The 13911-nt window shown below is 38.1% G+C and overlaps 1 protein-coding gene across 1 annotated transcript in view; it reads right to left on the reverse strand.

Moving 5' to 3' along the window:
• The window catches only part of LOC127064405 (serine/threonine-protein kinase 17B-like), a 78806-nt gene that overhangs the window by 12896 nt on the left and 51999 nt on the right, over positions 1–13911 (reverse strand). Inside the window, exons 2-3 of the mRNA XM_050995438.1 lie at positions 8555–8767; positions 7906–8044 (exon numbers count right to left, since the gene is read on the reverse strand). Of these exons, the coding sequence (XP_050851395.1) occupies positions 7906–8044; positions 8555–8767 (352 nt within the window). The remainder of the gene's footprint in view (positions 1–7905; positions 8045–8554; positions 8768–13911) is intronic.

The raw sequence follows: 13911 nt of genomic DNA on the forward strand, positions 1-13911 counted from the left end.
TACGTATCAATTCGATTAACGAAGTATCGAAATTCCACGGAGGCTAATGGCTCACGTACGTGGCCTTAAGCACGTACTTTGCCACGAATTCGAGAAATTGATAAGCGATAATAGCAGTGATCTTGGATATCGTATATCAGCGCGGATGCGTTTTATCGGCCGGTTATGCTATAAACGAAATTACAACGTGCATCGAACAATACGCGTTCGTATTATGTTCGTAATACTTAACCAAATCTCTCTCTCTCTCTCTTTTTTTCTTCTCTTCTTACACTATATCGTTCCCAATAAAAATGTTTTTATATGAAATTACACTTTGTTTAACGGATCGATATAATTCGATTAAAAATTGACTTATCTCCCTTTCTCACTTCTCCTATCATTTATCCATCGGTCAATGACATTTTTTCGTTCGAAAGGGAGATATTTAAGGAACAAAGCTCCCGCTGGTACGAAAGGGACGCGCGAAAAAGAAGATTCAAAGGCAGGACGCTTTTTAGCCATCGGCCAACGAATTTATGAGGATCCGTCTCTCGCGTTCATTGAAACTTCCGGCGGTCGAGAAAAGGGGGAAGCGACCCTGGCCGCTCGCGTTGCGTGTTTGAAACTGTCTCTTTCTCTTTCTCTCTCTCTCTCTCTCTCTCTCTCTCTCTCTTTCACTCTTCTGTGTATTACATTAACTCACACAAACACACACACACACACACACATGTGTCTATGCGCGTAACCGCGGACGAGCACAGCATGAATGTAATAAAGTTCGGGAGAACGAGCGATAAAGAGTCGTTCGGGCCGCGTTCCGTCGAGTGCAGTGCTGCGCTTGATTTACACGCTATAAAAGTGCGCTGATTAATTCCTTGCACATTCGCGCCGAGACTATCGTCTTACGGGCGCGTAAATATCGTTGGATCCTCTGGACCGCAACCAATGGATGAGTGGTTTCTCTTTCTCTTTTTTTTCAGACTTAATTGAGTGCGAATTTGACAGCTCTTCCCTCCTCCATTTCCCTCCTCCTTCTCTTTCTCTCTTCTCCTTTATTATTCTCTTTCCTCTTCGTTCTTCTAGCTTCCATTAGATAAAATAGAATTTATTTCATCGTTCGTAATACATGGATTTCAATTTACAGAGAAGAGGTGGAGGAAAAAGATGAAAACGTAATGAAGAAATAGAAAAGAAAAGAAAAGAAAAGAAAAGAAAAGAGGGAAGTGAATTTTTTACGAGTCGTCAACTGGTTGCTCCTGGCTTTTTTCCAATGAACGTAATCGCGCGTATTCCGTCGAAACGTGCGCATTACGTTTCCCGTCTGGCGTTCCATTGACTCGAGTTCGATGAATCGATCGGATCGCACTGCTCACTAGCGTGCCTAATGAACGGGCAGCGAACACGGCTTTAATATCGATCGGGAAAACTCGCTATAACGTAACTAAGGAAGGAGATTCTTAGTAAACGATGACTCTTTGCTTGGAAGGAAGGGAAACGAAGAGAGTTCATTGATAAAAGACACCATGAGAGTGGTCTTCTCGTTCTTAGAAAAAGCTCTTAAGAAATTTACGCTTCGTTCGTCTTTTTATCATTCTTCTTCACGACTTCTCTTTCTTCGTCTTCTTCTTCTTTATTTTATTTTATTTGATTTTTTTTCTTTCTTTTTTTCTTTCTTTCTTCCTTTTCTATACTCACTCTCTCTCTCTCTCTCTTTCTCTCTTTCTCTCGTGTCTAGAAGCCATGAATAACCATGAATATTAATACCCATCTTTCATCTGGCCGATCCTGGAATTATATCGCTAGTAACGCGTTCGATGAAACGTAAATTAACGTCGATCGTTAAATTAGTCACGATACTTCGTGATAATAGAATTTTTTCGAGGTCGTTTCCCTTTGATCTTTCTCTCTCTCTCTTCCCATCCTTTGTACTCGACCGATCGTAAGGGTCGAACAAATGGCTGCCTTAATCGTTATGATCGAAAGTGGAAGGGAAAGGTTAGTGATTACAATAATGGTAGACAGGAAGAGAAACGTTAGCTTAGAATTTTCATCGGATTTACTCCCACGCAATTGCGTAGTCGATGATAAATCGGCACAAACGGGCGGCGATAGAAAAGTAGGCGCTATTTGGCGCCAGCTTAGTTGGCTTTTATTGGGCCAAGAAAGAGAGAGAGAGAGAGAGAGAGAAAGAGAGGGGAATGATCGATCGCCGTCAGAGTTCGTTCTTCTATTTTCGAACTCGCGACAACTGCATTCCAACAAGGAACTTCTATCGTAGAACTTGTAACCGCTTCTTTCGTTGCTCCCTTTTCCTATCATATCGTTTTACTCAACATTCTGAATGTTAATTAATAAAACCAGTCACGTGACTTTCAGTTTCAATTTTGCATACGATCTAATAACAGTACAAGATCATTCATCACCCGTACCTAATCGTAGTTTGTTCTATTCCGTTAGATAAATTTATGTTAGAATTCATTGAATGAAACTCTATTCGGATGTCTTATCTTGATTCGCGTTATACGTGTAATCGTAACTTTTAAAAACAAAGCAAAACAAAAGAAAACAAAACGAGAAAGAAATAAATGAATAACACAAACGATCTAACGATTAATAGTTTATCAACCATCAAATTACACGATGGACTGAACGACGTATTTACGTATGATCGCGATGCAACAAGTTAATACAGGAAATTGCAAAGTATCAACGCGTTGTACCGACTTGTCCGTGTTATGGCAACGATCCTTGATAGGGAGGAAGAGGTGGAGGGGATCTATCGATCTATTCGCACGCGTTTACGATATTATTACACGTAGCCTATACGTGAATACCTAACTTTTATTTAGAAATAAATCGACAAATCGCCGAGGCGTGAAAGTCTCTCTTTAATGTTACAGGGCGCCCTGAACTCTCTCGATGATACATCGTGGATTACGGCCAAGGAAGACCTCTTGGAAAAGTGCCAGAGAATTCGTGCGTGCATTTTTCCATTCATAACCGCGAAATCTATATTTGGGTCAGACATATCGAGCAAATTCGTGGCACGATGTTATTTTAAGATCGAACCGGAGTACCGTGTCAGTCGGCTCGTTAACCCATTCGTTCGTCTCTCCTCCCTTTTCTTCATCATCATCATCATCATCATCATCATCATCATCGTCGTCGTCGTCGTCGTTGTCTTCGTCGTCGTCATCTTCTTTTTCTTATTTTTTTTATTCATCCTCTTTCTTATTTTCATCGTCTCTTTTTTCTTCGCCCGATTCGTCGAAACGATTAAGACGAGACATAATACTCCCTTCACGTTTCATATACAATACGAAATCATTTCTCTTTGACAGATAATTAATTAACGAGATTGAATTTAAATACGAAAGAGGGATAATACGAGAATACTAAAAAAAAGAAAGAAAAAAGTAAAAAGATAGAAGAAAAAAAATAGAAAAGAAATTATAATCTTCGTGATGGACGTGCAACATGCAACGGTAAATTAAACCCCCATCGTCCGACTATTCAAACTATTCTTTCAAAATATGAGCGGAATTCCGAGCTCGCTTGTTTATGCATTTGCACTTTCGCGCTCGCAAATGAAGTTGCAGATTAAGAGCGCGTATGATAGAGAGGGAGAGAGAGAGAGAGAGAGAGAGAGAGTAGACGTGCGGTGAAAGGGAATGGACGATTGAAATTCCTTTTGCACGCGCTACGGTGTTCGCACTTTTGACAAATATCATGGAACGTAAGCGTCTGGTAGAAGCTTAAGTGGCCTCTTGTTGATACGATCCTTGCCAGGATGAGGCGAAACGTTTGACACGTGGTATTCCCTAATTGTATACGCTATATTTCACCATCTAAAATCGTACAGGGATGCAACTATGTGAATCCGTTGTATGTTATGAAAAGTATTTCCTACGTGAGACGTCCAAGAGATTTACGATTTCTCAAATTTTATCGAAAGAGTCGTGAGACTGCAAAAGGATGGTAAGAGAAAGAAAGAGAGAGAGAGAGAGAGAGAGAGAGAGAGAGAGAGAGAGAGAGAGAGAGAGAGAGAGAGAGAGAGAGAGAGAGAGAGAGAGAGAGAGAGAGAGAGAGAGAGGTATAAAATAAAAAAGGATTAACGCGAGTTAATATCTTTCTTTTTTTTCTTTCTCATATACACACTTTTAAGAAAAAAAAATATATATATACGCGATAAAAAGAGAGATAGACTCACCTGCGAACCAAGACGATATCCTGATCCGCGTAAAAGCCCGTCTAGACTTCATCAGTTTATCCAAAACGTTGTAAGTGCCTTCTCGTGTAAGGAATAATATTTTACTCGACGGTTAAAGCCGCATCATCGGGTACTGAGCATCGCTTATTTATAGAATACGCTAATGGAACGACATCGCACCTGCGTTATAGATATGTACTCTATGTTGCTTTGAACCAAAAGCTCGTATTTTTATTTATTTATTTATTTATTTATTTTTATTTTTTTTCGTACGTTCTGTCAGTACTAAGAACGATGTTAAATAGATGCTCGTGTCTCTCTTTCTTTCTTTGCTTTATTTTCTTCTTTTTTTTTTTCTTTTTTTTTCTTTTGATAAACTAATCGCATTGCAAAGAACGTAAAAGATACTTTCTTTAGTGGGAAGAAAAATAATAGCTAGCTTTAGGAAAGATTTAACGCGTCGCTGTCGCAAAATTGCGTTCTCTTGTGCATCGCGATTCGCGTATCTCGAAGTTACAAGCGCTATCTTATCGCATCGAGATAAACTCGCACCGTTCCTTATCGAACGTTCGTTGAATAGCTGATAAAGTATGACAAAGGTCGTTGCGAACCGGTCTCCACGGATTACGTCGTTGTTTTGCTTTTTCGTTCGTTACAAAGAAACTCGCGAATTCGAGTTTTTACGAGGTTGAAACAAAAAAAAAAAAAAGAAAAAAAGAGAAAGAAAGAAAGAAAAGAAAAGATGCGAGGCAAAGTTCAAATTAACTTATTTAATATTATGACAATATCGTTACGAAATATGTGAAATGTCGTTTGGAATGTTCTTCGAAGAATAACTCGTCTATCTTCGGACTTTATGTAAATGACTGAGAAACATTTTCTTAGGCTTATTTGCCACGTCTGTTTTATTAAAACATCTCAATGCGTACATCTCTATTTTTTTCTCTCTCTCGATGTCTCTCTTTTCTGACATTCCATTCACGCACACTTTCCTTTCGATACGTTCCTCTTTTGCTTGGCTTCCAATTTGCCTCAGTACCGCTGTCTCGGCAAATTATTCGCACGATTTTCACGAAAGACGAGAAGGCACGATAGCTCGTTGCATAACACCGAGCGCGAACTCGTAATCTCACCGTCTTGTTGCCGGTTAGAAATGTTGGAAGAGTAGGAGAAAGAAGATGGAGAAGTAGAAGTAGAAAAGGAGGAGGAAGGAAAAGAAGAATAAAAGACCAAAGAGGAAGGGTGAAGTAAGTAAATGTACGAGATGTGTGTGGCGACGTCTTTTACTCTTTCTACTTCTACTTCTTCTTCTTCTTCTTCTTCTTTATCGTTGTCGTCGTTCTTGTGGCCGACAGAATATTTTATTAATACTCGTTCGCCTTGGCTCACCCATATCGATCACTCCGATAATCGATAAACACGTACATACGTATACGTATGAGCTTACACCTACACGAACGATTCGCTAACTTTATGCAAATTTTCAATCACGGATCGTCTTTCTCTTCCTCCCTCTCTCTTTCTGTCTTTTTCTTTTTAATACCTTGTCTATCTTCTTTCCAAATACGACATATTTCCTTCAGGGTTTTTCTTTGACACGCACGAGCCACCTTCGAAAGTGACATTCTCCTTTTTATTCGTTTCAAATATTAGAAATTAAAAGACGAAACTTTTTTTATCATCGACAAGAAGGACTTTCACATATCGTCGCTCCTCGATTCGAATAATCGAACTAATCGTTCAAACGGCGACAACCAGCTATCAATTCGATCGATTTTCTTTACTTTTCTCTTTTATTTTTTCTTCCTCTTTTCCATTTCTTTCATTAGAGATAGGACGGCACGCGGCTCGATTTTACACACCCGTCGAAAGTTTTTATCGTCGAGTTCACGTTTGCGAGCGTATAATTGCCGACTCGTTCAAGCGGGAATTTCACCGACAAGGCCACGGATCAATGATGATAAATGATAGTAGACTTCCAGTCAAAATAACCCGGTGAGAGTCGGCCGTTTTCTAAAAATAGAAAATACTACTCCTCGCCTACCTCTTTTCTCATTAGTCCTTCTTTTTCTTTTTTTATTTTTTATTTATTTATTTATTTTTTTTTTTTTTGCTGAAAGAGACGCTGAAAGAGACGGATAAAGCAAATAGAGAATTCCAATGAATTTTATCAATTAAAAAATCAGCAGTTAATGGCGACCACACGCGTACGCGTAAAAAGAAAGATAGGGACTTTATTTTCGTGAAGAATCGTTCCGAGACGGTAGACTCCCTCGACGTCGGTTACAAAAATATTTTCTTCCAAGAAACACCCCATAGAGACGTGTATCTCGTTGAGAATTTCTTTGCCGATGAGAAGTCTGTGAATTTACTAATTCTTCTCTCACCACCCCTTCTCCTTTCCTCCTCACCCATCCCATTCCATCTCACTTCCATCGTTGGCACGTGTTCGCACTATCTCTTATAAGAGACTTTCTTGTTCGCAAAGAGGAAATATAGATTTTTTAAACGTCCCCTACGTCGATCTTCCAAGATTATCTTTTAAAACTCTTGAGCAAGATAGTCCTAGTACCTATATATATAGTGTATATATATATATACTATATAGGTACTATAGCATAGGTACTATATAGATACATATTTTAACACTAAAAAAAAAAAAACTATGTAAATTAAAATTAATTTCCGAGAAAATTTATAATAAGAGAACATTGAAACGATTAAGCATATCCCTTAAGATTCTCATCGTATGTGTATGTGGGAGGATTCTTATATAATCGTCGAATGAGCACAGCCGGTAGAATTATAGCATGCATCGCGCGAATTGATTTTTTGGCAAAGAAGACGGGTGTTTACATAACGATTTATGTAGGTCGTTCGCATCAGAGTCCAACATGCGGAACAGGTAGTAGATCGAACACACGCTAAGATTCTTAGGAAATACCGTAGCAATTTATATTTCGTGCCAAAAAATTTCCTTCCTTTTTCTATTTCCATTTTCCTTTTCAAGATTCAAGGCACACGATATTGTCGCGATTTGATTTACCTAAGGCATCTTCTCTTACGTTCGTTCGCCAACTTTCCGCGAGCTTTGTTTTCTCGCAACCTTTATTCGCCGACTCTACGGAATATATCGAGAGATAACACGTTTTATTTGCGCCAACCGTAAGAAAAAGAAAAAGGAGAAGAGAAAAGAAGAAAAAAAAAAGAAAAAGAAGAAGAAAATCGTCGTCGTTGCCTTCCACGTTATCGTCGTTCCATGTTTATTTTTAACAGAATGCTAAGATAGAGATAAGGTCGAGGAACGAGGTGCGCTAAATCTTATATCCCTTCCCTCGCTAGTCAACGTTCGAGATAAAGCCGAAGAATTTTTATCCCCTTTCTATCGCCTATCTTCTCTGCTATCGCTATGTATTTTTTATTTTATATATTTCATTTCACTCTTCATTATTATTATATATATATATATATGTATGTATGTATATATAATAATAAAGATACGTGTTTATATATATATATATAATTTGGAAATGGCCTTCAAAGAATCCTTGGTGTTATCATTGAAAACGTTTGCGCAACATAACGATTAATGTAAATATAAACAGAACGACGCACTTGTCTTTTAAACAAACATTATTATCGCAATTCGATATGCTGGAATTCGAACGATTTTCATATATGTATATGTATGTATGTATTTGAAATACACTTACCTTTATGTCCAAGTGTGCTACGTTGAGAGAATGCAGGAAGGCGATACCGTCTAAAATCTGCTTCAACAATCTCGCAACCTGCCGTTCTTCTGGGACTTCGTCTCTATCCAATATCATTTGCAATTCGCCACCAGGTGCCCTATGAGCGGAACAGCAGAAAATAAAGCGATTAATCCAGGTTTTACCTCGGCCGACGTAACAACGAGGCATATATAACACGAACTTTAAGAAAATAATCGATATATATATATACGAGAGTCAATCGATTAGAACGAAAAAAAGAAAAAAAAAAAAGAACGATAGAATCATACGAATGCAAGTACTGTTTAGAAAGCTAATAATACGAAATATTCATATTACACCATTACACAAAGGTATCATAAATTGGTAACGTTCGTTACGTAACGTTTAATATATCCACTATGATTGCGTTAGAAATAATGCTTGCACAATCTAATAATATAAAACGCGTACGCGTCAGTCTATAATGTATGTATTATAAAAGAGAAAGACAGATAGAAAGACAGAAAGAAAGACAGAAAGAAAGACAGAGAGAAAGAGAAAAGAAATAACCGCATGACGCTTCATAGAGAAGTACAGTTAGAGCGAGTCCAGTATATATGTGCACAGATACTAGGAAGAGACTTACAGTTCCAAGACGAGAACCATCTCGGTATTGGTCTCGAAGACCTGGTGGAGGGAAACGAGGCGAGAACAGTGAGCAGCGGCATCCAGCACCGCGACCTCGTGAAGTGCCTCCGCCCTCAATTCCTGAGCTCGTCGTCTCTTCCTTAGAAACTTTGCGGCCCACTGCCTTCCGCTCGATCTCTCTCGGCATCTTCTCACCGTTGCGTATTTGCCCCTGAAGGAGAAAAGAAAGAAAAAAAAAAGATAAATAAAGAAAATCAACCTTCAGAAATGAAGTCCTCGTTCGTTTATTTTTCTTTTTTTTATCATTTATTATCTCATTCACAACGGAATGGGAAGAATATTACAGCGTAAGAGAAGGAAGTTCGATTAAACCATTCGTTTGCTTTCACCCGTGAATTAAAAAGGAATACGGTTCTTTAATGCTTTTCTTAATTGCAACCGATCCTATGTAGTAATCTTTAAGTTGTATAAAAGTTTCCAAGTTAGGTATTAACACAACGCGTCCGCCATCGCGTTGTTAATCTTCCTTCGTAATTCTTCCTTTCCTCGATCGAATTACGAGAGATTAAGGAATTATCGTTTGGATGTGTCTAGAGGAGGGAGAGAGGGAAAGGGAGAGAAAAAGAGAGAAATTGTGTAAGAAAGTCTCGTAATCGAGTACAGATGTAATGTAAAAATTATCGATCGTCGAAGTAATATATAAGATACGTGTAAACATTTAAGAGAGTCACCGTCCGTACCATCTCGTATCTTCGTGTAGACTAACATCGTTTGTTTATCGAACGAGACTAGTCTAACGGAGATGTCAACAAAGAAACTCTGATGTTGGTATACGCGACAAGCCTGTATATATAACATATACGCACATAAATGTATACCTACACGTACACACACACACACACACACATGCGTATACTAATGTAAGTTTACAGAGGAACGACATTCCAACGATTTCAATTCGAACATCGTGATATCGAATACGACATTCTTGAAGTCGATGAACCGTGAATCTCGAGGTTGGCTTCTCCTTTCAAACAGAGACTTCCCTTGCAATCCGATGATCTAAACACAATCTTCTAGAAAGCGAGAACTCGACTCGGCCAATGCACCGGGGGGCTCTCTGTACTGCTCTCGTTCAATTCGATTCTCGCGCCTAAATTCGAGCATCGGTGAAAGCACCAGCTCACCGTATTACATAAAAGCTCGTATAGTACAAGGAAGTAAGCCAAGTGTACGCGTTTGTTATATATACATATATATATACACGTATATATATATATATATATATACATATAACAACGATTCATACATATATGAGTAAATATGTATATATAGCTTACATTTGCGGAGGTGGTAAGCAGCTAATTGAAACGGACGGTACTCCGTTTTCTCGACTCATTCTCTTTTCTCGAGATTCTCTTCTCGTGATAAAAACAAAGTGGCGTGAACAGGACGGAAAACGTAATCCGACAAAACCCAGTTTCTAGGATTTTACGCCGCTGGTGAAACCTTCTACGATTCTAACGCTGCGCACCGGCCGCCATGCAATAAACTCGTAATACGAGTCGATGTCACTGAACTCCTGCTTTTGTCTAACGTATCTATAAATTTCTATCTCTTTCGATCGAATTAGCAAATAATTATTTTCCTCTCTATTCTCGTTTCGTGTATCAAACGGTGACGGACGTGAAAAAGGATTCTCTTGCTTTTTCTTTTTTTACAAATTATTGATATCTTACGTTTGAAAAAGAAGTTATCTCTTTTTAATACAAATTCGCAGTGAAATCATTGTATCGTTGTCACGTTACTACCGATTAAATTTCATCTTCAAATTTTAGAGTTATCGACTTTCTTTGGAAATGATCGAACGTGAGTGAGAAAGGACGATACATATATATATATCATTGATATAAATAAAAAATATATATGTATATAAATGAAACAAAAAAGAAATATAATATATCAAAAGTCATAGTATCGGTTTTCACATTGAAAAGCCTTAGGTAAAGTGGCTTGGCTTATACATAAAAGCCCGATCGATGATAAATAATCGAAGATCTTGTAAGTACATTTCCTCGAGCAAACAACAAACGATCGTATTAGGTGCCAAATGAAAAATGACGACATTGTCCAAGCGTCGTTCTTGAAAGGGACAGAGACGTAACAAATGACACTGAGCGCGCGTCTCTTTTAACACACCGTGTCAAAGTAAGCGTCATTAGAGGTCCATTGTCCACGTGGGCTCGCGAACGTCGTCGCGGCGTCTTATAGAGTGAACCGCAAATCGGAAAAAGGAGAGAGAAAGAGAGAGAGAGAGGGAGAAATTCTAAGCCGGTTCATCGACCGGCCACACGCTTCTCCATACTTTTTCTTTTCGTTGAGATACTTTGGCACGATCGACGAAGTTCCATCATTATTTCACCACAACCATAATAAATCCTTTAACGAATGAAAATTTTTCTATTAAGAAAAGTTCTAAAGTTCAACCTACGATCAAACGTTCTTTGCTCCTCAAATTTCTTATTAATTTAGTAAGATTCGATGCGTCAGATTTGATACAAAAACTGTGAACATTCTTTATCTATTATAAGAAAAAAAAAGAAAGAAAGAAAAGAAAAGAAAAGAAACAACGCTAAAATACCCACGCACAAATATTACGACATTCTATATATTCCTATAATTCGCAACAAATAAAAAATATCTATTATTCTAAACAAAAAGAAAAGAAAGCACGATGTTAGATATCGATTTGTGAAATCGTGAAAGTGACTCGACAATCAAAGTATTTAACAATATCCCTAGACAATCGAAAATATAACAGAATAATCGTGTCGAGTGATTTAACATCTGCAGGAATATGTATGTACGTGCGTGTATCAGAACCAATATATAATATAAAAGTTGATAAAAGTAGATAACGCTGAAAGTCACTGTTCGTCTAGGTATGTAGGTTGGCGAACGCGAATATGAACGATCGTGGGTAGTCTTTATCGAATCGACTCGTTATCTACGTTCTAATTGCAGGCTGTTACACGGTTCGCCGTATCTAATACCTATCTGTATATGTTGTGTATGTGTGTGTGATCGCTTCAGTGATGTTCTATATCAAGAAAGAGAATAAAAAAGAAACAACGTAAAAGACGAGGACCAAGCTTTTGTGAAGTCTCGAAAATCGATCGCAAGGCTCGTCTCTCTTTCTCTCTCTCTCTCTCTCTCTCTCTCTCTCTCTCTCTCTCTCTCTCCCTCTCTCACAACACTCTCTCTCTCTCTTTCTTTCTCCCTCTTTTGCGATTCTTTTATCTTTCCGTCACGCTCGATGCTCACGGCGGGCCGCCAACTTCCTTTCTTTCGATACACCGACACAGATAACACTCGAAATATACGTTGCTCGGCTCGTTTACGACGAATTATCTTTGAACAGTTTTCTCTTTCTTCGCAAAACATTGTCTTTTACTTAGTGTCCCCTCTCTTGTCCTTTCCCTCCTTCCAACCTACCCATCAACCTCCTCCTCGTCGTCATCGAATCAAAGAGATGAAAATGTACCATCCATAAATGAATTATCCCAGGAGGTTTCATAAAGAAAGTTTTCTCTATTGTTTGTGCTCAGGAGAAATAATAATACAGCAACAAGCGATAGTCGGCAGACTTCTTCTCGATTCGAAAAGCAAAGAGACAAATGAATTTGAGTTTGATAATATCTTAAAAAAAAAGAAAGAGATAAAAAAATAGTATAGTAGATATGTATTGTAAACAGAAATATGTATATACAAATAATTATGTAAAATTGATTTATGTTTAAACGTTGATATACAGATAAAAAGAAAACGAACAAGTAATTTTTTAACAAGAAAAAGAGAAAAAGCAAGACAGACAGACAGACAAAAAAGAGAATAAGGAAGTTGGAACAGGGTGAAGCTTTGGTACGCGAAATAACACACGTAGAGATCGCACGGATCTACATGGTGTCTCGCTTTTGCTATGCGCGTGATCTCGATTTCCCTAGGTTGCTTGGGTCGAACTCCCACGCTCCATGTTCTGTGTTTGTTCTTCGTTGAATCCTCGTGCGTTCTCACTCGCTCTCTTTATGTTTCTCTCTCTTTCTCTTTCTCTCTTTTGCTCTCTCGTAACTTGAAGATGTGACGGAGCGCGGCTAGATCAGAGAGATCGCACATCTCGCGGCTGATTGCGCTCGAAAATCGCAACGTAAGAGGCTCTCTTATTCGCGTGTATGTACGTGTGTATGTACGTACATTATACACGTATATATATATAGTATAGCATATATGCATAATGTGAAGAGGACGTATCATACAACGGAGGCTTTTACGTCGCGTATTTTGCGTTTCTAACTCTGATCGCGTCTTTTGTGGATTTAGCGGCATGCTCGGACGAGTTTTACGCCTTTGATCTTCCGCATTTTGCCAGACGAAGAAGAAAAGATCGATCGGTATCTTTCTCACTGAGATAAGCGTGTAATCGATCTTCTTCTTATTCCTTTCTTCTTTATAATAAATGTGTGTGTGTGTGTGTGTGTGTCACGTGATGCTTTAGCTATGTATTTTGTAATTATAGAGAGAGAGAAAGAGAGAAACTAATTGTAAAAAAAGAAAGAAAAAAGAAAAAAAAAAATAGAAGATAAACTTTACAAAGGAAGTTTAACATTTTGACAAGGATTTGTATCGCAATAAAAAAATTTCTATAACGTTTTGATGTTACGGAATAAAACGATTCGTTTACCATCGTTCCACCATCGAAATCTTTTTCACAGCATGTTTTCCGTTCTCGTCAACGTACCTACTTTTTTAACCCTTTGCAACAACGCAACTTTAAAAGCTATTAGCAGTGCACAGCACCTGCGGACAATGTCCGCAGGAAGGGCTCTCGTTTTATCGATGAACGTAGAAGAAATTCCTGGCAACGGCTGTGGCGATAACGATCCAACAGTTCCTCCTTACTTCTGGAATTAATTACTCCTCAAATTTATGCGTGAAATCTGGCGAGCTGCATTTTTCCACGAGGGAAAAAAAAGTTACACCCGTCTGTCGGAAAGTTGTTTTCTCTTTTCTTTTTTTGTTTTGGCGGACGATTTCAAAAAAACTTTGTCCGTTCGATGATTAACGAACAAGCGAGGAAATATCAAGGATTTATAATATTTATAACAACAACATTTGGCTTCCTACAAAATCAAAATTGCCAATCGATAACGATAGAGAAGTTTAATATAAAAAAAGTAAATGGCAATCCATTCTTCAGCACTTGCGTTTGAAAAAGAGAAAAAGAAAAAAAGAAAAAAAAAAGAAAAAGGAAAAAAAAACGAAAAGAAAATAAAAAGCTTTTAAAAGCACTTATAAGAT

The sequence above is a fragment of the Vespula vulgaris genome, chromosome 1 (genome assembly GCF_905475345.1).
Source record: "Vespula vulgaris chromosome 1, iyVesVulg1.1, whole genome shotgun sequence".
NCBI classification, from domain to species: Eukaryota; Metazoa; Arthropoda; class Insecta; order Hymenoptera; family Vespidae; genus Vespula; species Vespula vulgaris.